The sequence below is a fragment of the Dipodomys ordii genome, unplaced genomic scaffold (genome assembly GCF_000151885.1).
Source record: "Dipodomys ordii isolate 6190 unplaced genomic scaffold, Dord_2.0 Scaffold188, whole genome shotgun sequence".
Classification (NCBI taxonomy): Eukaryota; Metazoa; Chordata; class Mammalia; order Rodentia; family Heteromyidae; genus Dipodomys; species Dipodomys ordii.
In genome coordinates, this window is record NW_012267404.1 from 2,637,611 (window position 1) to 2,658,515 (window position 20,905).

The 20,905-nt window shown below is 38.2% G+C and overlaps 1 protein-coding gene across 1 annotated transcript in view; it reads left to right on the top strand.

The window, feature by feature from the left end:
• Positions 1 to 616: 616 nt before the first annotated feature.
• The window catches only part of Hells (helicase, lymphoid-specific), a 33,461-nt gene continuing 13,172 nt past the window's right edge, over positions 617 to 20,905 (top strand). The window contains exons 1-15 of the mRNA XM_013034374.1: positions 617 to 724; positions 1,040 to 1,161; positions 3,351 to 3,473; positions 5,938 to 5,994; positions 7,786 to 7,822; positions 8,110 to 8,174; positions 8,968 to 9,006; positions 10,836 to 11,063; positions 11,642 to 11,824; positions 12,301 to 12,444; positions 15,060 to 15,256; positions 17,046 to 17,142; positions 17,943 to 18,104; positions 18,981 to 19,120; positions 19,200 to 19,338. Coding sequence (XP_012889828.1) covers positions 694 to 724; positions 1,040 to 1,161; positions 3,351 to 3,473; positions 5,938 to 5,994; positions 7,786 to 7,822; positions 8,110 to 8,174; positions 8,968 to 9,006; positions 10,836 to 11,063; positions 11,642 to 11,824; positions 12,301 to 12,444; positions 15,060 to 15,256; positions 17,046 to 17,142; positions 17,943 to 18,104; positions 18,981 to 19,120; positions 19,200 to 19,338 — 1,764 coding nt within the window. The 5' untranslated portion in view covers positions 617 to 693. The remainder of the gene's footprint in view (positions 725 to 1,039; positions 1,162 to 3,350; positions 3,474 to 5,937; positions 5,995 to 7,785; positions 7,823 to 8,109; positions 8,175 to 8,967; positions 9,007 to 10,835; positions 11,064 to 11,641; positions 11,825 to 12,300; positions 12,445 to 15,059; positions 15,257 to 17,045; positions 17,143 to 17,942; positions 18,105 to 18,980; positions 19,121 to 19,199; positions 19,339 to 20,905) is intronic.

Consider the following 20,905-nt stretch of genomic DNA (forward strand, 5'->3'; position numbering starts at 1 on the left):
GTTAGGGTTATGAATTCAGCTCGACAAAGCTAGGCGTTTTCCCGAAGGAAGCTGTCCAGACGGCCGTCGGGCAGGCATGGACTTCAGCTGTGCGTGGGAGCTGCAGTGTGACATCGCCGTCTGTGCATACCCGGTGTCCGGGCCTAAGTGACTTCCCACCCCCATACCAGCCCTCAGCAGGGTCGTTTCGGGAGGTTTTCCTGCGGTGGCTGGCGTTCACCGCCCCGCCTGGATACGCGTACAGCTTTCCCACCTGGAAGGTCCTGGGTGGTGGGTGTTCGCTGGCAGCCCGTACGGGCGTTCCTGGCCAACTGCTCACGGCGCTACTACAGGGATAAGCAGTTCGGAACCTTCATCAACTAGAGGACAACACCGGACTCGCCAAAGTCGAGACCATGGCTATAACGAGGAGAGCGCAGTTTGCCGGAGTGCCGTGAGGTGCGTCCGGGCGGGCGCGAGTGCGCGCGCGCGCAGCAGCGGTAGCTCCACAAACTCCGCCAAAGCCTGCCAAGCCGCCGCGAGCCGGGGGGCGGGGGAGCGGGAAGTCTCGCGAGAGGACAGCGTTTTCCCGCGAAATGAAAGCGCGCGTTTTTCTGGAGTTGGGTATTTAGCGAGAAGTCTGTGTAGAAGGGAGTCGAGTGCGACCTTCTCGGCGCTGCGAGGGAGGTGCCGGTTCCGTTTGCTTGCCCCGCCATGCCCGCGGAGCAGCCCGCCAGCAGCAGCGGTGAGTGACGGGGCCCTGCTTCCCTCCGGCGGTGGGCGACGGGGCGCAGCACGGAGGGCCGCGCGGAGGCTGTGGCGGAGCCGACGGGAGCGCAGACCCGGGGGGAGCGGGCGGCGGGCGGAGGAGCCGGGGACACCTGGGATTCACCCCCGTGCGCGGCGGGGGAGGCCTCAGCGAGCGAGCCGCGCGTTCCCCAGCTCGAAGCCGGCGCCTGCGGAGTCGGTGAGAATGGTGCTAGGGACTCGGCGTGTGGGAAGGGCGGAAGCGGGGCGTCGGGTTGAAAAAGCCCCGGCCTCCAAGTCTCTCCGCTCTTAGGGTCCCCAGCTCCAGAAATGGCTGAAGAAGTGGTCCCTGCTGTGATTACCCCGGCCATGCTGGAGGAGGAGGAGCAGCTGGAGGCCGCGGGGCTGGAGCGGGAGCGGAAATTGTTAGAGAAGGTAATTCCAAAGCCCAGTTCCTCGCCCGCAGTGAATACCTGCTCACGGAGCTCCTCTTGGCGTGACCCTCACCTGCTCATTTCATCTTGCACGTGCTTTGAATGAGAGGCTTCCATGAGATGAAGTTGTGAGACATCCTAAAGTGCTCTCAGTCCCTGACGTGTTTCAGAGGATGTGTTAGGTCGTTAATAGTTTTCGCTTATCGTCTTAATTTTCTTCTTAATCTGTGTGGCAATGGCAGGCACAATCCGTAAAATCCTGTAGTCATAATTACCAGACCAATGGTGGTAAAAGTTAGTATTATCAGTCACCGGCTGGGCTGGAATCCAGTGCTTTCCCCGCCCCTAGTTTAGTGCTGTTTTTTTTTTTTTTTTTTTTACCTAAGGGGTCAGCCAGTTTTTGTTTTCTTGAAATAAGATTCTTTAGTTAAAAATAAGATGTCGGGGTTATTGTATTTGTGGTGTTCTAGTACTGGGGATGGACCTCTTTTAATTTTACTAAACCTCTGGATTTACTTGTTTGATTTGCAAGAAAAAGAATGATAGAGATTTTTCTTGTGTTTAATTAGTCTAGTCATTACTGTGGTCCATATTCTCTTTAATATCACTTTACAAGCGAAAAAAACAAAGGCAATTGGTGACACTAAATGTTGAAGTCACCTGTGAACTTTTTGTCTCCAAAATGCCTCTCAGGAAATGAATATGAAATGAGTGTTGAATTAACTCGGCATAAAGCAAACTATTTAATGTAGGAAATTTTGCATTCCACAATCAAGTGATGAGCCACGTATTCTCTATATTTCATATTAATTATTTGTTGCTAGCATTGTTAATCCTTCATAAGTATTACATCCCATATTGTTTTAAAGGCTATATATATTTGCTCATATATATATATAGAGAGAGAGAGAGAGCGCTCCTTAGCTACTCTGAGGTAGTGTTATTAACCTCATTACCATTATTGAATTTGTACCAACTATGAAGATAACTAAAGAATTCTGTGAAGCAGAAAAGATTGTTCTCCTAGTTTTATAGATGAGAAAACTGAGATTGTCTAGCATCTGATAACTAGAAATGGTAGGGTCAAGATTTGAATATAGGCTATGTGATTTCAGAATAAGAGTGATAAATAATCCTTCTTTTGAGTAATCTCATTTTCAGTGTTATTTTTTTATGTTATAATGAAGAGAAGACCAATGCCATGTACCTGAGATACATGGTCTAGTTTAAGTGGGGGAAAATGATATACACTTTATTGCTGATGAGGTCAAAAGTTACTTACTGTCCCTACCTCCTGTGGGGATAATCCGTGGTATTTACATATCTTAAACTGGTGCTATACCAAGTTGCATCTTCCAGTCCATTTAGTGATATTATTTTGTGTGTGTGTGTGTGTTTGTATGTGTGCCACACACATGCTAGTGCTGGGACTTGAGTGCTGTCTCTGAGCTTTTTGCTTAAGGCTAGTGCTTCACCATAGTATATAATGTTTTTTTGCCCTGGACCGGGAGTCAACTCAGTACCTGATGCTTTTGCTCATTGGCTTGTACTCTTACCACCTGAGCACTATCTCCAGTCCACAAGAATATTTTCTTTCTTAGCTGCTCTAGTGTTTGGTTTGAAAATACCTTTAGTAAGTTAATCTCAAAATAAACTGTTTTCACATTACTTTCAGGAAATAAATCTAGAGAGTGTTTAGCTTTTTTTTTTTTTTTTTTTTGGGTCTGGGGCTTGGGCACTATCCCCCAGCTCTTCAGCTCAAGGTGAGCGCTCTACAGCTTGAACTACAGTGCCACTTCTGGTTTTCTAGTGGTTTATTGGAGGTAAGAGTCTCATGGACTTTCCTGCCCAGGCTGGCTTTGAACCATGATCCTCAGATCTCAGCTTACTGAGTAGCTAGGATTACAGGTGTGAGCCACTGGCATACACCTAGGCTTGAACTCTAAACCTGGGCACTGTCCCTGAGCTCTTGAGCTCAAGGCAAGTCTACCACTTGAACTACAGTGCCACTTCTGGCCTTTTCTGTTTATGTAGTGCTGAGAAATTGAACTCAGGGCCTCATGCATGCTAGGCAAGCACTCTACTGCTGAGCCACCTTCCCAGCTGCAGTTTAGCTATTTTTATTAATCTGTTTTTTTTTTAAAGGGTTGTCAGAAATTTTATCAGTAACAGAAATTTCTCTTTGGATAGGCCCGCATATCATGGGACAGAGAATCCACTGAAATTCGGTATCGCAGGCTTCAACATTTGCTTGAGAAGAGCAACATCTACTCCAAATTTTTATTGACAAAAATGGAACAGCAGCAGTTAGAGGTATGTGTATGGGATCAACTCTAATAGATGTAAAAATATTTTAAAAACAGCTTTCTTGAGATGCCTGTGTTAGGTTTTTAAAAAGAGGTAGCTGAGTAAGAATAGCACCATATTCAGGTAAGGGGTAGGTTTATTCAGTAGACCTGCTGGGACCAGGCCAGATTGGTACTCTATGCGGCTGGCAAAAGGGAACGTCTGGCCCTGGGTTAGGCCTTATATAAGGTAGGGGCAGGGAAAGGTGTGTCCAGGTAAAGGGAAGTGGGACCAGGTGGGAGAAAGGTATGGCCACATCAGATTCAGATGTGACCTCAGCGGATGCAGATGTGACCTCTTCCAGGTGTCCCAGTTGCCTAGGTAACGCAAGTACTGGGTGGGGTCTGTTCACCATCTAGGAATGTACAGGAAAATGCACAGATTTCAGGCTTATACATAATGAGTTCTGACCGATGAGTGTATAGACCAGCAGCATGATAATGTGCATTTCCATTCCTAAAAGTTCTCTTGTGGGGCTGGGAAGGTGGCTTAGTGATAGAGCACTTGCCTTGCATGCATGAGGCCCTGGGTTCGATTCCTCAGCATCCCATAAGCAAAAAGAAAAAAAGCCAGAAGTGGCGCTGTAGCTCAAGTGGTAGAGCGCTAGCCTTGAGCTGAAGAGCTGAGGGACAGAGCCTAGGTCCAGAGTTCAGGCCCCATGACCGGACCTCCCCCCCCAAAAAAAAAACAACAAAAGTTCTCTTGTGCTATCAGTGAATCATGTGAACTACTTATGTGCTTTCTGTCAGTATGGACCAGTATTCCTTTCCAGAATAGTATATAAACGGAATCATTATGAAATATACATTTGGTTTCATATCTTTCCCAGAGTACAGTTTTTAAAGTCTTTGGATTCTCCAACTTTTTTTGTTTTGTTGTGTCTGTGCTTGTACTGGGGCTTGCACTTGACCTGAGTGTTGTCCCTGACTGTTTTCCAGCTCAAGGCTGATGCTCTATGACTTGAGCCACTGCTCCATTTCTGGTTGGAAATGAACTTTTTTATTCTGGCTTCCAACCTGATCCTCAGATCTCAGCCTCCTGAGTAGGATTACACACACCAGCACCAGGATCCAGTTTATGTGTCTTGGTATGCTGATGAGCCCCTGGGTAGGTTCAGAATCGGGACTAGTCACTAGAAAGCCAATGGAGTATTGGGACTATGTGATCAGCTCCTTGGCCTCTTGGGAGGGAAGAGGTATTGAAGGTTTAGTTGGTCACTTGTGACAAATGATGTAATTATAAAGCCAGAAGAGAACAGGGCTTGAAGAACTACTAGTTAGGCAACACATGAGGTTCCTAGTAGTAACATTACTGGAGAGGTCCTCAAAGTTCTGCATCATGCCTTACCTTTTCTTTTGATCAGGTCTTTACTAGTATTTCCTTTGTACTAAACTAGTAAATGTATAGAAATGTTTCCTTCCTGGATAGTTCACACTTGAAATCCTAGCTACTCAGGAGACTGAGATTTGAGGATTCCTGTTCAAACTAAAATATTGGCTTTTCAAGCCAAAATATTATCTCAGTGAGAGATCCCTGACAACTAAATATTGTTTGGTCCCCTTTACCTTCTTAGTGATCTTCCCACTCCACTGTGATATGTTGTATCATTGTATGTACCATTTATCTTGCTAGAATGATGAAGAATTATGCACTTGTTTATTAAGAAAATACAATAAATCCCTTTAAAATATTTATTTATTTTATTTTTTATTGTGAAAATACCAACAGAGGTGTTATAATTACATGGGCAAGGTAATGAGTACATTTCTTATCAAGCATTGTTGCCTCCTCCTTTGTAAGTTAGGCATTCCACCACTTGAACCAGGCCTTTCTTTTAGATTTAAGTTCCTTTTCAAATAGGTTTGGCTCATGGTTCTCATGACTGTGGCTGCTGCTGTAGCTTGGACCACAGGCACATACCAGCATACCTGTCCTGATTCTGATGTTGCAAACTTTTTTTGCACTGGCTGGTCTCTTGATTTCTACCTCCCTGAATAGTTTGAGATTACCCATGTGAGTCACCAAGTGTGTATCTCAGTCTCCAGTCATTTGACTCTGGAAATACTACCAGCTCCTCAGTTTTGAATTTTGAGTCCTTGAGTCAATGAAACTTGAGTTATGTTTGGATTCTCCATTATTTGTTCTTGGAAATTACCTTCAAGCAGTAAGCTGGGCAATAAGATGTACCTCATTTGGTTTCCTTTGTCAGTGTTTGCTGTTCTTCTAAAAACTGTTTTGTGATGTTTTATTTGGTTTTTAGTTGTTTATGGCAAGAGGATGACTGTTCATTCTGTAAAGGTGTGAAGCATAGTTCTTCCTTGTATTTTTTTTAATACGTTCTTTATTACCTAATACCATACCACTACGTTCAGATGCATATTTCATATGTCGCATTTTCCACTTGTGATACAAAGAAAAAAATATGTTACAGGAACAGAAGAAGAAAGAGAAACTGGAGAGAAAAAAAGAACTCTTAAAAGCTTCAAAGGTAATACAATAAGCCAGAATTTTTATACCCATTACAGGGATTGAAGTCAGGACCTTGTGTGTTGTAACACATGCTTTAGTATGGAAGGACAAGCACCTGTTCAGTCAAAATAGTTTTTCTATGTTTTCTTAAATACTGGGGAAGTTTCTTTCTTGGTGTTCACTTATTTGTTATTAACTTACTGAATTTATTCTTCGTATTTCACAATTTTTTAGTTAACCTACAAGCTTCATAGGAAGATTTAAAATCTGTTCCTCTTAAGAAATAGCGAATATGACCCATATTTTTATTGTCAATATAAGTTTTTATCAAGACAAAACTTGACTTCCTTGAAAAAAATCTATAAATGTTATACTTTAAAATATATACATTATATTGAAAATGAACTATACAATTTGTAGGGGATGGAGGCTCAGGAGGGAAAGAACTGGGAAAAAATGAGGGAAGAGGTGACACTTCAAAAAGATATGTAGTCAACATCTGACTTACATAAACTCTAACCCCTCTGTATATCACCTTTATAATAAAAAAGTTAAATATATATTGTTTAAGCCAGTTTTTCAAAACTGATGATTTGATGGATTTACTAATTCTGGGAATTAATCTTTAGTTTTATTTTTATGATTGTTTTATTGGACTAGTATTTAAAAGAAGTGCTTCACTTTGACCCAGGCACATCTGTACCCGGGATTATGTCCTCACCCTTTCACTTCTGTCTGAAAGTAACAATCATCAAATTCTGCCTGTTCTTCTCTCTTTGCATTTTTTTTCCCCATTGAAACCAGTTGACTCTCTGAGTATTTATTTATTTATTTATTATTGTGAAAATACCATACAGAGGGGTTACAATTACATCAACAAGGTAATGAGTACATTTCTTATCAAGCATTGTTGCCACCTCCTTTGTTTTTCCTCTCCACGCCCCCTCCCCACACCAAAGTTGTAAAGTTGGATTTTCGACCTAACGTCTTATACATCTCATTGTTGCAGTTGGTCCACCTGTTTTTTCCCTTCCCTTCCACAAATTATACCAACATCAAATACAGTGAAAACAGGTTATACCGTGGGGGTTGCATTCTTTTTTAATCTTTAAACTTTTAAAATGTAATTGAAAGTTTTCACTTTACTTGGTCATTTTGGTTGTCTATCCTTTTTTGTGCAAGGCCTGGGCTCTATCTTGGAGCTTTTTCACTTAAGGCTAGTACTCTCCCACTGGAGCCACAGCTCCACTTCTGGCATTTTGCTGGTTGATTGGAGATAAGAATCTCAATGATTTTTTGGGGGGGAGGACTTACACTGGCTTCCAACCATAATCATCAGATCTCAGCCTCTTTAATAGCTTGGATTATAAGCATAAGCTACCAGTACCCAGTCCATCTATTCTATGAGATTCTTATCCTGCTGATATTCTGAAACTTAACAAAGCTTCTTTGTATTACCCTTCTCAGACTAGTATTTTTTGGTTGAAATATTTATACTGAATTAAGCCAAGTACTCTTATCAATGCCAATATATAATGTTCAGTGAAAGGAGATGTACCTAGCATTTCAAGATTTTAAAAATGCTTTCTACGTTTAATTTCAAACTTGATGGGAAAAAAGGGGGAAAGTAAAGCCCGTTGGTAAAATCATGAAGTTAGTGTAGGGAATATAGAAGATTACATGTAGGTAGATATAACAGTGAGTAATAGGGGTTGGACTTCAGCTGATTGGAATATTTTTTTTCTAAGCAGTACTTTTTAATATGCAGTACCATAAAGTAAAAGTAGTATTCTACATTTTTGTTTTATAGGGTAAAAATTTAATTGATGCAAATGAAGAGAATCCAGGTAAATTTTTTTTGTTGTGGTTTTGAAAGAGTATATGTTTAGGGCTGGGAATATGGCTTTGCAGTAGAATGCTTGCCTAGCATGCCTGAATCCCTGGGTTCTATTCCTCAGTACCCCATACACAGAAAAGGCCAGAAGTGGTGCTGTTGCTCAAGTAGTAGAGTGCTAGCCTTGAGCAAAAGAAGCTCAGGGACAGTGCTCAGGCCCTGAGGAATACAAGCCCACAACTGACCAAAAAAAATGTGTTTATATTTCTGTTTTAATTGCTATAAAATAATTTCTTATAGTTGTCAAAAAGAAAAGAGGAAGAGAAGATGAATCATACAACATTTCAGATGTTATGTCAAAAGAGGTAAGGATGCCTAGTATTCAATGTTGAGTAAAAACTTGTAGGTTTAAATCACCTTAAAGCTGTAAGAATTACTGTTAATTTTTCAACATGTAAACATTCTATTCTTTTCTGATGTTCATATAAAGTTTTGGTTAATAGTTTATTTTAAAATCAACCCTAAATATAAAATACAGGAAACTGGAGAAGAAAAGAGACATGCTTCACAGCTTAGGAACTCTGGTTAAAGAGAATTTGGGGATAATGTTCAGGGACTAGAGCTTTAGAATAAGAATGCTTTCACATGGAGAGTGTAATTCTGTGTAATTGTCTGTGTTTTGCTTATTATACTCTACATTTTCTTGGCCTTTTTTGGGGGGGGAGTCAGTTTTAAGATTTGAACTCAGGCCCTGAGCTTTTGTGCTCAAAAGCTAGTGCTCTAACACTTAGTCATAGCTCTGCTTTAAAAAAAAAATAAGCAGATCTAGAAGTTTAATAATTTTTTGTGATTGAAGTTCAATAACATCTTGATTTCCAAATTGCTTACCAAAAATGGTCAGCTGATTTGAAAGACAATGCTTCTGTCAGTTCCTTATATAAAAATCTCTCCTGTCTTGTTAGCCCTTAACTGGCCTTCAGACCAAGATTCTTAGGTCTTAGCCTCCTGAGTAGCTAAAAAAATTCAGGTGTGAACACCTGGCTAGGATTGAGTAATTTTATCTCAGTGCTTTAGCTCCATTTAACACGGTAAAACTTCTACAGAATAAATATTTCTTCAGTCTTGTGAATTACTAATTTGACTTTTGCAATTCTCTAGGAAATTTTATCTGTGGCTAAGAAAAGCAAGGAGAATGAGGTAAGATATTTAAATAGAAAATTAAATTTAGGAATCTTTTAGTTGTTGATTATGAAGCACATTTAATCACTGCTACACATCTTTCTCATTTACTTCATTACCTTTGGAAAAAAGAAAAAGGACTTTTTTAATGTTTTTTATTGTTAAGATACTGTACAAAGGGATTATAGTTATATGAGTAAGGTAATGAGTACATTTCCTATCGAGCATCGTTACTCCCTCCTTTGTTTTTCCCCTACCATCCCTTCTTTCTTATTTTAACCAGCCCCAGAGCTTGAACTCAGAGCCTAGGCAGTGTCCTTGAGTTTCTTTTCAAGATTAAGGCTCTACCAATTGAACCACAGCACTACTTTCAGCTTTTTCTGAGTAGTTTATTGGAGATAAATATCTTGAGGACTTCTCCTTCCCTAGCTGTCTTTCCTTCTCTAGCTGTCTTTTAACTGTGATCCTCAGATCTCATCTTCCTGAGTAAAATTACACACATGAGCCACTGGTACCTGACTTCAGCATTATATTTAATATAACAATGTTCCATGTTCATTGTATGGAATTTTCTGTATAAATATTAAAGAATTCAGCAATGATACTTACAAGTTCCTATAATCCTGTGGATATACATGCATGCAGTCATCATGTCGAAGCTATGAAGGATAATTTCATCTTGTTTCTAACCAGATTCAAACCAGGCCCTGGCATTCCCTGTAATCCTAGCTACTCAGGAGGCTGAGATCTGAGAATCCAGGTTTAAAGTCAGTCTGGGTAGGAAAGTCTGTGAGACTTTATCTCCAGTGAACCACCAGGAAGCCAGAAGTGGAGCTATGGCTCAAAGTGGAAGAGTGCTAGCCTGGAGCAAAAATGCTTAGTCCCAGTGCCCAGACCCTGAGTTCAAATCCCCTAACCCCTCAACTTTCCTTATACAAAAAGATTCTCTGTAGTTCCAATTCAAAAGCTTGATTTCTGTTGCCATATTACCTACCTGCTTTTATCCATCCCTTCTATCCCTCCACCAATTTATATAGGGGTATTACTTACTACATTTTCCAAGCTCTTTATTCCAAGACCCTGTAGTCAGGACTTAATGCTCTAGCTTAGCTTTCTTTTTTTACTTTTCTTTTTTTCTTTTTCTTTGCGGATGATAGGGCTTAAACTTAGGGCCTGGACACCATCCCTGGGCTTTGTGCTCAAGGCTAGCACTGTGAATACTTGGAGTCATACCTCCACATCTAGTTTTTCTAGTGGTTAATTGGAGATAAGAGTTTCACAACCTTTCTTGCCTGATCTGGCTTCAAACCATGATCCCTGGGTCTCAATCTCTTGAGTAGCTAGAATTACAGGCATGAACCACGATCACTTGTTTATAGACAGCCAGAATGATAATTCCAAAACAGCTTCTTATACTGATACTCCACATGCCTCTAGTCTGGCATTTTGCTGGTTAATTAGAGGTAGTCTCTCAGACTTTTTGCCCAGGCTGATTCAAACTATAATCCTCCAGGTCTCAGTCTCCCAAATAGCTAGGTATGAGGTATGAGATACTTATACTAGGCTGTTAGTTCATTTTTTCTTTTTTTAATGGCTTTGTGCTTACATGGAAATGAAAGTGTCTCTTCTTACTTGTATCTACATTAGTTTTCCATACCTACTGATGACTGGAACTGGATAGTTTATTTTTGTTGTTGTTGCTTTTTCAGTACACAGCATACCACTTAAGCCACATTCCCAGTCCTTGACTGGGCAGATTATGATTATTAGTTTCATTGCCAGGTAAGTGAGTGGTAAGTTTAGCAACATTTTCTATCATACATGTAATTAAACTTTTTTCTTTGTAGGATGAAAGCCCTTCCTCTACTAATTCCTGTGTAGAAGAACTTGAGAAAAATAAAGATTCAAATAGCATAATTAAAGATAGATTGTCTCAAACAGTTAGACAGAATGCGAAATTGTTTTTTGACCCAGTTCGGAAATACAATGGACAACCAGTTCCCTTTCAACAACCAAAGCACTTCACCGGAGGAGTGATGCGATGGTACCAAGTAGAAGGCATGGAATGGCTTAGGGTAATAACTTTTCTTTTTCTTTTCTTTTTTGTCAGTCATGGAGCTTGAACTCTGGGCCTGGGGGCTGGCTCTAAGCTCTTCAGCTCAAGTCAAGTGCTCTACCACTTGAGCCACAGTACCACATTTGGTTTTCTAGTGGTTAATTGGAGATAAGAGTCTCAGGACTTTCCTGCCTGGGCTGGCTTTGAACTGTGATCCTGAGATCTCAGCCTACTGAGGAGGATTACAGGCATGAGCACCTGTTGCCTGGCCATGACTTTTCATTTTTAATACAATATATTGGTTCCTTTATGATGTCTTAAATAGCATAATGTATCACAACTTGATGTATCACAACTTTTTTACTGTATATAAGACATTTGTATATGTTTAGTTGGATGATTTACCATGAGTAAATTTTTGAAAGTGAAAATGTCTTACAAGACTCCCAATACTTTCTATAGCTTTGATAAATGATTTCCTACAGTTGTTAAAATATATTGTATTATGCCAGTGTCATCATAATTGTCTTTAAGTATGCTTTTAGAAAAATAAGCCTGTTACTAATTCAGGACATGCTTATATATTCTTTTGTTCAGATGCTTTGGGAAAATGGAATTAATGGCATTTTGGCAGATGAAATGGGATTGGGTAAGACGGTTCAGTGCATTGCTACTATTGCTTTGATGATTCAGAGAGGAGTACCTGGACCTTTTCTTGTCTGTGGTCCTTTGTCTACACTTCCTAACTGGATGGCTGAATTCAAAAGATTTACACCAGAAGTAAGACATGTTTCTTCACATGAAATAAATTTTTGCCCACATTTTTTGTTCTTGTAGGAAACAAATTACAGACCTACTATTAAAACTTGATTTCTACAAAAGCATTGGATCTGGTTAGACAAATATTAGCAATTCCTTTCTTTAACCCTTTTATCTATTCTTTTAGAACACTAGGTATTAGAAATTAGATACTTCGCTTAAAATGTTCTTGTATAGTTTTCATTCATTAAATGACTTATAGTACCTGAGACAAATGTTGATTTTTTTTTAATCTTGTTTTCTCTTAGTCTTATTTTTCCCTATATGCATTCTACTATCCACATCCTTGCAATATATATAATAATTTTTCCATCTGCCCCTTAGCCTTTTTATTTGATTTTCTTTTTGTGGTCTTGATATCTTTTTCCCCCCCAGAAAATTGTCCATAATTTTCATATCATTTATATTTTGTACTGAAACATTGTAAAATCTTTTAGATTCCTACTCTGTTATATCATGGAACTCAGCAGGAACGTCAAAAATTGGCAAGGAAAATTCATAAGAGAACTGGAACACTACAGATTCATCCTGTGGTAATCACATCATTTGAAATATCCATGAGGGACCGAAATGCATTACAGGTATAGATTGTTGCCTTCTAATCTATAAATCGTATTTAATTCATATCACTTTCTTACCACCATGTCTGCTTGAAGTAATAGACTGTATTGTGCTCATTTCTTTGGAAACTGGAGCCTTTGACAAAGATAGGGAAGAAGGCTGTGGTTGTTAAATAAAAATAAACCTGTGACATTTAACTTGTAGCCATAATACATTAAGTTTTTAAAATTAGCCAGACATGAGGCCTAATCTGTGAATATCTGACAGATGTGTTTGTGAAGTATAGTTTGAGTATATGGAATTTACCAATCTGCTCTTGCTTTCTGCAAGTAAGAATACAATATTTTAAGATATTTAAATTATCTTAATGGTATTGTGGTATTTCCTTACTTTTTTTTCTTGATATTATAGCTAAAGTAATACTTTTGCTATAATGCAGTTAGAAAGTTGACCTTTTTTCCTCATTGTTAAACTCATTACACATATGAGAAATGAGTGCTTTCCTTTTCTCTGCCCATGTGATATCCCTGTTAAGTGACATCCCTTTGTTTTTTCTTACTTGCGTGAATAAACTAATGTAAATAATAGAGTCAACGTAAATTCAATACATAGATCATAATTGGTATTAAATGGTTTTTTAAAATCATGACCAAATGTTTGTCAAATGTTCCACTTACATAAATGAAACTTTGCAATATGTTTTGTAGCACTCTTAGACCAGAAGTTTAGCAACAATATTATAAATGTATAGTATGACGATATCAATCATTTTTTTCACAATAAAAGTAATATATACTGTCAATAGAAAAAATTTATTATGGAGATAAAAGTATGATTTTACTTGAATTTTACTTTGACAATGAAGAACTACTGTTAACATAAAGATATAATGTGTACTTAGGATCATACTATGAGTACACTTTTAGAAATAATCTGTAATATGAAGTTAGAAATAATCTGTAATATGAAGACTCACCTCAGTTTCTTCTCTCTATGCAGCCCCTATTGAAATAGTTCAGAAGCCAGGAACCAGTGGGTCAAACTCATAATCCTAGCTTCTCAAAGAATCTGAGATCTAAGGATCATGGTTCAGAGAAGCCAGCCCAGACAGGAAATTCCCAAAAACTCTTTATCTCCATTTAACCACTAAAAAGCTGGCAGTGGAGCTATGGCTCAAGTTGGTACAGTACTGGCCTTGAGCAGAAGAATCAGGACAGTGCCCAGGCCCTGAGTTTAAGCCAGGACCTCCCCTTTCCCGTGCCGCCCCCCCCCAAAAAAAAAAAGAACAAAAGAAAAAGCATAAAAAAGAAATAGGTTTCCTTGTCAGTTCCATTTGCCAGTGGCTAGAATGTTTTCAGTTTTTTTCTTTCACTGAGCCTTAGCAGTGTAAGGATTTTAATTTTAGGGGGTGATTGAGAGTGCGATTCTGAAGCTCTTGTTTGAATGACAGACCACTTACTAGTTTGTTTTCAGGTTCTTCCTCATTTACATTCCTTCATTTTTCTTTCACATACTAATTTACAAAGGATGTTTTATATTTTTAGACTGGTGTCTTAAAGTGAGAAATTATTCATGTTATCTGATTTGTTAGATGGGCAGAAAATTAAGTCCTTTGCAAGACAGAATACTGACGTAATAATACAGTTTTTTTCTATTCTTTTAGTAATATGCTAAAAAAGTTACATGCCAAAGATGAATTCTTATACTCTTCTGTCCAGTTTGCTAGTCTTAGATTGTTGAAAGATACATGTTTAGTTGGTGTTTATATTTTCAGAATTAGTGCCTATTTTTGCATTTTTTTAAACAAAGAATTAAATCAGAATGCCTGGTAAATTAGAAGTCAAAAGGGAAAGCATGAGTATTAAAAGTGAAAAAAAAATTCAGGACGACTTCATTAAAATGAATGTGTGATTGAAAATATCAGTTACTAAAATTGACTCTAGTAAAAACAACTTAAAACCTAAAGAAAAAAATGGAAAATACTGAGATAAAGTATCAATCTTAGATAGATTTTGCAAAATGAAAATACTAATGCAGTTTAAAATTACAGAATACATGAAATTAATGAACTTTGGCTAGAATTGTTTTTAAATCTAATTTCAAAACTTGATAAAACATTGGAAATAAAAGATTACTTCTACTACAGAAAGAATGAGGCACTAATAGCGTCATAACAGATGGACTTCAAATATTATTTCCTGACCTAATGAAAACTGTTTTCAGATTATATTGGTTTAGGAATCCATTAGTTTAACTCATTGTTAAATCTTTTGAAAACATGTTTATCTCATTAGATACCAAAGTGACATTTGATAAGATTCAACATCTGGGCTGGGAATGTGGCTCAGTGGTGAGCGCTTGCCTTGCATACCTGAGGCCCTAGGTTTGATTCCTCAGCACCACATAAACAAAATTTAGAAAAAAGCTGGAAGTGGCACTGTGGCTCAAGTGGTAGAGCGCCAGCCTTGAGCTGAAGAGCTGAGGTACAGTTCCCAGGCCCAGAGTTCAGGCCCCATGACTGGACCCAAAAAAAAAAAAGGATTCAACATCTATACATCTTCATAAAAGAAGTTTTATTTTAGAAATGCTTTTAGGAAAAATTTATAAAAATGTTTTCCCTCAATTCATTTTCTAGCATTGCTATTGGAAATACTTAATAGTAGATGAAGGACACAGGATTAAGAATATGAAGTGCCGGCTGATCAGGGAGTTAAAACGGTTCAATGCTGATAACAAACTACTTTTGACTGGTACTCCCTTGCAAAACAATCTATCAGAACTTTGGTCATTGCTAAACTTTTTGTTGCCAGATGTATTTGATGATTTGAAAAGGTAGGTAAGCCAGTTACTCTTTATATTTTTCACTGCCCTTTTCTAAGTACCTGAATTTAAGTGCTATCTTTTGGTAGGATCTTTGATATATATTAAATTCATCTTTTGATATAAAATATATATGAGCACCTAAAAGAGAACTTATAACTATATATTAATGAATGAAAAACTAAAAATATTACATTAAGAAAATATTTCCAAGATTTTGTCTTGGGGCTTTCCACAAAGAGGGGTGCGTGTGCGTGCGTGCGTGCGTGTGTGTGTGTGTGTGTTCCCTAGCTGAGGGTCTCGGTCTCACTGTTATGGGTCTACCACTTAGTGGTAGAATGCTTGCCTAGCATGCATAAAGCCCTGGGGTTGATTCCTTAGTACCACATAAACAGAAAAAACCAGAGGTAGTGAGTGCTGTGGCTCAAGTGGTAGAGTGCTAGCCTTGAGTACAGAGAAGTTTGGGGACGGTGCTCAGGTCCTGAGTTCAAGCCCAGGATCGGCAAAAAAAAAAAAAAAATATCACAGTTCCAAGCCAGCTTGTTAAACATTTGTGAAACTCTCTCCAGTAAACTAACCCCCAAAAAGCTAGAAATGGAACTGTGACTTAAATGGTAGAGCCACTAGCCACTCGCCTTAAGCCTGGAATAGCACCCAGGCTTCTGAATTCAAGCCCTGGGATTGATGTGTACACACTTGCACAGACACCAAAAAAAAAAAACCCTAAAACTGTGGAAATGGAAGTGTCCTCCATTTCCTTTCACATATATTAGAAAACAGACATAAATTTTTTACAAAATCTGATTAGTTAGTGCCACAACAAAATTAAAACAAAGATTTCCCAATTTTAACCTACCACTTTTTTAAGGTAGGAAACATTTTGAGTTCCGCATTCCATCACACACACAAAATGTTGTCAAAAAATGAGTATCCCTCAAAAGATGTCCAGATGTTCTAGTTACCATGTCCTTTTCTCAATCTAAGCTAGGCTTCTAGCTTAGTAGTAGAATGCTTGCCTAATATACACAAAGCTCCTTGTAACCACAAAAATGTTTTGTTGTTATAGTGGGTCAGATTTCTGTCACTCTGTAGAGATAGACCATATAGACATGGTTTGGCAATAGCTGTAATTTCTGCAACTATTCATAATGTTTGGTAAAATAATAGTTTTTAGCTTGAGGTTATCATCATGTCTTGGGTTTCATCCCTGTCACCACAAGACCTTAGTTATTATTTTTTTTATTATAATAGGGCATTAACATTTTTTAATTGAAAAAACATCCCTTTTAGATTGCAGTTTCTGATTGTTGAATCAAAGTCATCATTTACATCCTTTTTGTTCTTGTGTTTTTTTTTTTTTTTGGGTCAGTCATGGGGCCTGAACTCTGGGCCTGGGCACTGTCCCTCAGCTCTTGCTGAAGGCTAGCGCTCTACCACTTGAGCCACAGCGCCATTTCCGGCTTTTTTGTTTTTGCTTATGTGGTGCTGAGGAATCGAACCCAGGGCCTCAGGCATGCAAGGCAAGCGCTTTAACCACTGAGCCACCTTCCCAGCCCTGTTTTTGTGTTTTCTTTAGTGGTACTGGAATTGACCTCAAGGCTTTGCACTTGCTAGTCAAATGCTTTATGACTTGATCTTTGTCACCAGTCCTTTGTTCTTTTTCATTGTATTAAAAATGACATATGAGGATTTGGCAACTGTCCATATGCTTCATAATAAACTATGAAATTGGAAACCCTGTTTCAAGATAATATAATTGAGTTTGTTAGGTTAACTTGTAATCATTTCTCTTTTTTTCCAGCTTTGAGTCTTGGTTTGATATCACTAGTCTTTCTGATACTGCTGAAGATATCATAGCTAAAGAAAGAGAACAAAACGTGTTACATATGCTACACCAGGTGTTGACTGTTTTCTTACTCTGTTTACTCCACCCTCATAGATAATGAATTCTAGAGACACTACTCATTATTGTTCAGACTTAAAAAGCGAAATGAGTCTCCCTAAGTCAAATCACTTTCTTGCCCTTTTCCTACTTCCAGAAGTCATAGGGTTATGTCTAGTAACTACAGATAGTGGTGGTTTTTTTTCCTTTTCCTCTAAATTGTTAGCAACGATCCTCTTATTCTGTTAACTTCTATCTCGTTTATAAATGTGATATATCATTTATAGTGGAATTTTAAGCCTGAAGATCTTAAGGAAACAACATTTTATATCGTTGAGTTGGTTGGCTCTCTAGTCATCTTAAGATGTCACTAAAATGTTTGGACTTAACACTATCAATCCAAAGAAGAATCAATATTATTTTAATAGAAAAGAAGTAGCTGTAATCCTAGCTACTCAGGATGCTGAGATTCATAGATGTCTGTTTGAAAGCAGCTTGGGCATACAAATGTAAGAGATTCTTAACCTCCAATTAACCAGGAAAAAAGCCAGAGTGGAGTTGTAGATCAAGTGGTACATAGCCAGTTGAGCAGAAAAGCTTAAGAAAGTACATGACCCCAGTACTGACATGTATGGCAGGGGGAAGATTAGAAAACACTGAGTTTATCTTTAGCTGGTTTGCTTTGGGAATCTTTCAAGGAGGTGGTAACATTTTTAAGACAATACACTAGGGAAGAAAGTTTGAGAAGTATGGATATGGTATTCCCAAAAAGAAAGGAATACTTAATGTTTGTATTTATTCATGTTTACATTTTAGATTCTAACCCCTTTCTTACTAAGAAGACTGAAATCTGATGTTGCTCTTGAAGTTCCTCCTAAACGAGAAGTAGTTGTTTATGCACCACTTTCAAAGAAACAAGAAGTCTTTTATACAGCCATTGTGAACCGAACAATTGCGAAGATGTTTGGATCTAGTGAGGTAGAATGTGTATTGAAATAGAATGTAAATAAAATACAGCATGATTTTTAAAAAAAAATTTTTTTTGGGTCCGTTCGTAGGGCCTGAACTCTGGGCCTGGGCACTGTCCCTCAGCTCTTCAGCTCAAGGCTAGTGCTCTACCACTTGAGCCACAGCGCCACTTCCGGCTTTTTCTTTTTGCTTATGTGGTGCTGAGGAATCGAACCCAGAGCCTTGAGCATGCAAGGCAGGCGCTCTACCACTGAGCCACCTTCCCAGCCCTACAGCATGATTTTTTTCTTTTCTTTTTTCTTTGGAGGGGGTAGGGAGGGTTGGGTGAGCATTGTCCCTGAGCTTTTCAGCTCAAGTTGAGCACTCTACCATTTGAGCCACAGTGCCACTTCTAGTTTTCTGGTGGTTTATTGGTGATGATAGTGTCATGGACTTTTCCTGCCTGGGCTGGCTTTGAACTGGGATCCTCAGACCTCACCCTCCTGAATAGCTAGGATTGCAAGCTTGAGCTACCCAGCTCCTGGTCCAGACTTTTATTTATCAATTCCTTTACCAGGAATGTATTGATGGGATTAGTATAAATGATTGAAAAATGGTGTAGTCATGCATTTATTACAAGAGAGAGGTAGTATGTGGTCATTATATAACTGAAGATTAGACTTTTCTCTAAACTGTCAAATTAAAAATTGAGAATATTTATATTTGGCTTTATATTATGAATTTCTTGTAATTGTGAACTTGGAGAATTATTAGACTTGACAAAGATCAGTTTTCTTTAAATCTTAAAGTCATTTTATACATAAATATATTTTGAACATAAACTTCTTGTTTACATTTAGAACTTAAGTATATAGGGTTTTAAACAGACATTTAATTATCTTCCAGAAAGAATCAGTGGAACTAAGTCCTACTGGACGACCAAAACGAAAAACCAGAAAATCAATAAATTATAGCAAACTAGATGAGTTTCCTAATGAATTGGAAAAATTAATGAGTCAAATACAGCCAGAAGTGGACCGCGAAAAGTGAGTTTAAACATAAATTTGAAATAATTTAAACTATGGTTTTCACAATTATCATACTCACATACCATGTTTTTGATAGGACTGTTGTAGAAATGAATATTCCTATAGAATCTGAAGTTAATCTGAAGCTGCAGAATATAATGATGCTACTTCGTAAATGTTGTAATCATCCATATCTGATTGAGTACCCTATAGATCCTGTCACACAAGAGTTTAAGGTAAATATTATTTAATAATTTTTTTATATTGGGACACAATGTTACTTTGATTTATTATTTAATGTAGAACTGTTTACCAAAATTACAGTCCTTTCAGTAAGGTGAGAATGGTGGTCATTTCCTATGTGCTATGCAACAAGTGTTTTAATTCATATATTTAAAACTTTGTTTTTCCTCTCCAGTCCTGAACTCAGGGCCTGAGGTTTCTTTTTTTTTATTTTAATTTTTATTTGAGCCATAGCACCAATTCCCGACTTTTTCTGTTTATGTGGTACAGAGGTTCCCAACCCAGGGTTTCATGCCTACTAGGTAGGCACTCTACCACTAAGCCAGGTTCCCAGCCTTAAAACTTCTTTTACACTTTTATGTGAACAGTTAAGAATTTATTCTGAAATTTTAGTGATTCAGTTATTTTGTTCTCTATTTTTGGGGGTAGTAATATTTTCAGTAACTGAATGTTAAAAGACCAGCTTATCAAAATCAGTTCGCTTGCTGGTTAAGTCTCAACAAATAGCCACAGAAAAAAGTATCATATTCAATGAATAAAATTGTGTAGTTGATAGAAAAGTTGCATAACTTTAAAAGAAATGTTCGTAGTAACCACTAAAACTTGTTTCATTACTAGTTTCCCTGGCATTATTGACTTTTTGAGCCAGATAGATCTTGTTTGGAGGTCATGACCTGTGCACTGTATTTAGTAGGTTCCCTAGCCTCCAAGTGGCAGTAGCGTATGTCTTCCCCATTTGTGACAACCTATTCCATCTACTGCCACATGTTTGATGTGGGTAGAAGGGAAAATGCTATCATTTGACAATCGCTACTTTTACATAAAGGAAGATAAAACTTGACTCCTGTATAAAAATACCTCTTTGATGGGGTACTTTTACCAAAGGGAGAAAATTGTCTTTAGTGTGAATGAGATTACTTATAAACTCTGTTTTCTTTAATGTGTACTGGAACTCTGGTAGCAATTTTTGTAAAAGTTACTTATTATAAAGGAAAAAACCCTCAGATTATACAATAAGTTTGAACTTATGTTCTCTTATCCAAAGTCTTTTTGTTGGTGGTGGTTGTGGTGCTTGAACTTGGCCTGGGTGCTGTCCCTGAGCCTCTTTGTGCCCAAGGCTAGCCTTCTACCACTTGAGCCACAGCACCACTTCTGGTTTTTTTTTTTTTTCATTGTACTTTTTTTTTTATTGTAAAGATGCTATCCAGAGGGTTACAGTTACATGAGTGAGGTAATGAGTACACTTCCTATTGAGCATTGTTACTCCCTCCATTGTTTTCCCCCACCATCCCTTCCCTCCCTACCTTCCCCAAGGTTCTTTTTTTTTTTGATTGTGATTAAGTGATTACATAATTTCCCAAATTTCACAGTATTATGGAATAATAATGCTCATTTAAAGTCACAAGTTCATTCTAACTTTCCTGGAGCAAATTGTCTATCACAGTCTGTAATATATAACGGTGCTCACATGTTATATACCATATATGTGATCAGCAGCATGGGGATATTTAGTAGTGGTTCAACCAGATGAGTGGGAGTTCTTTGTTTCTTAAGTCCTGT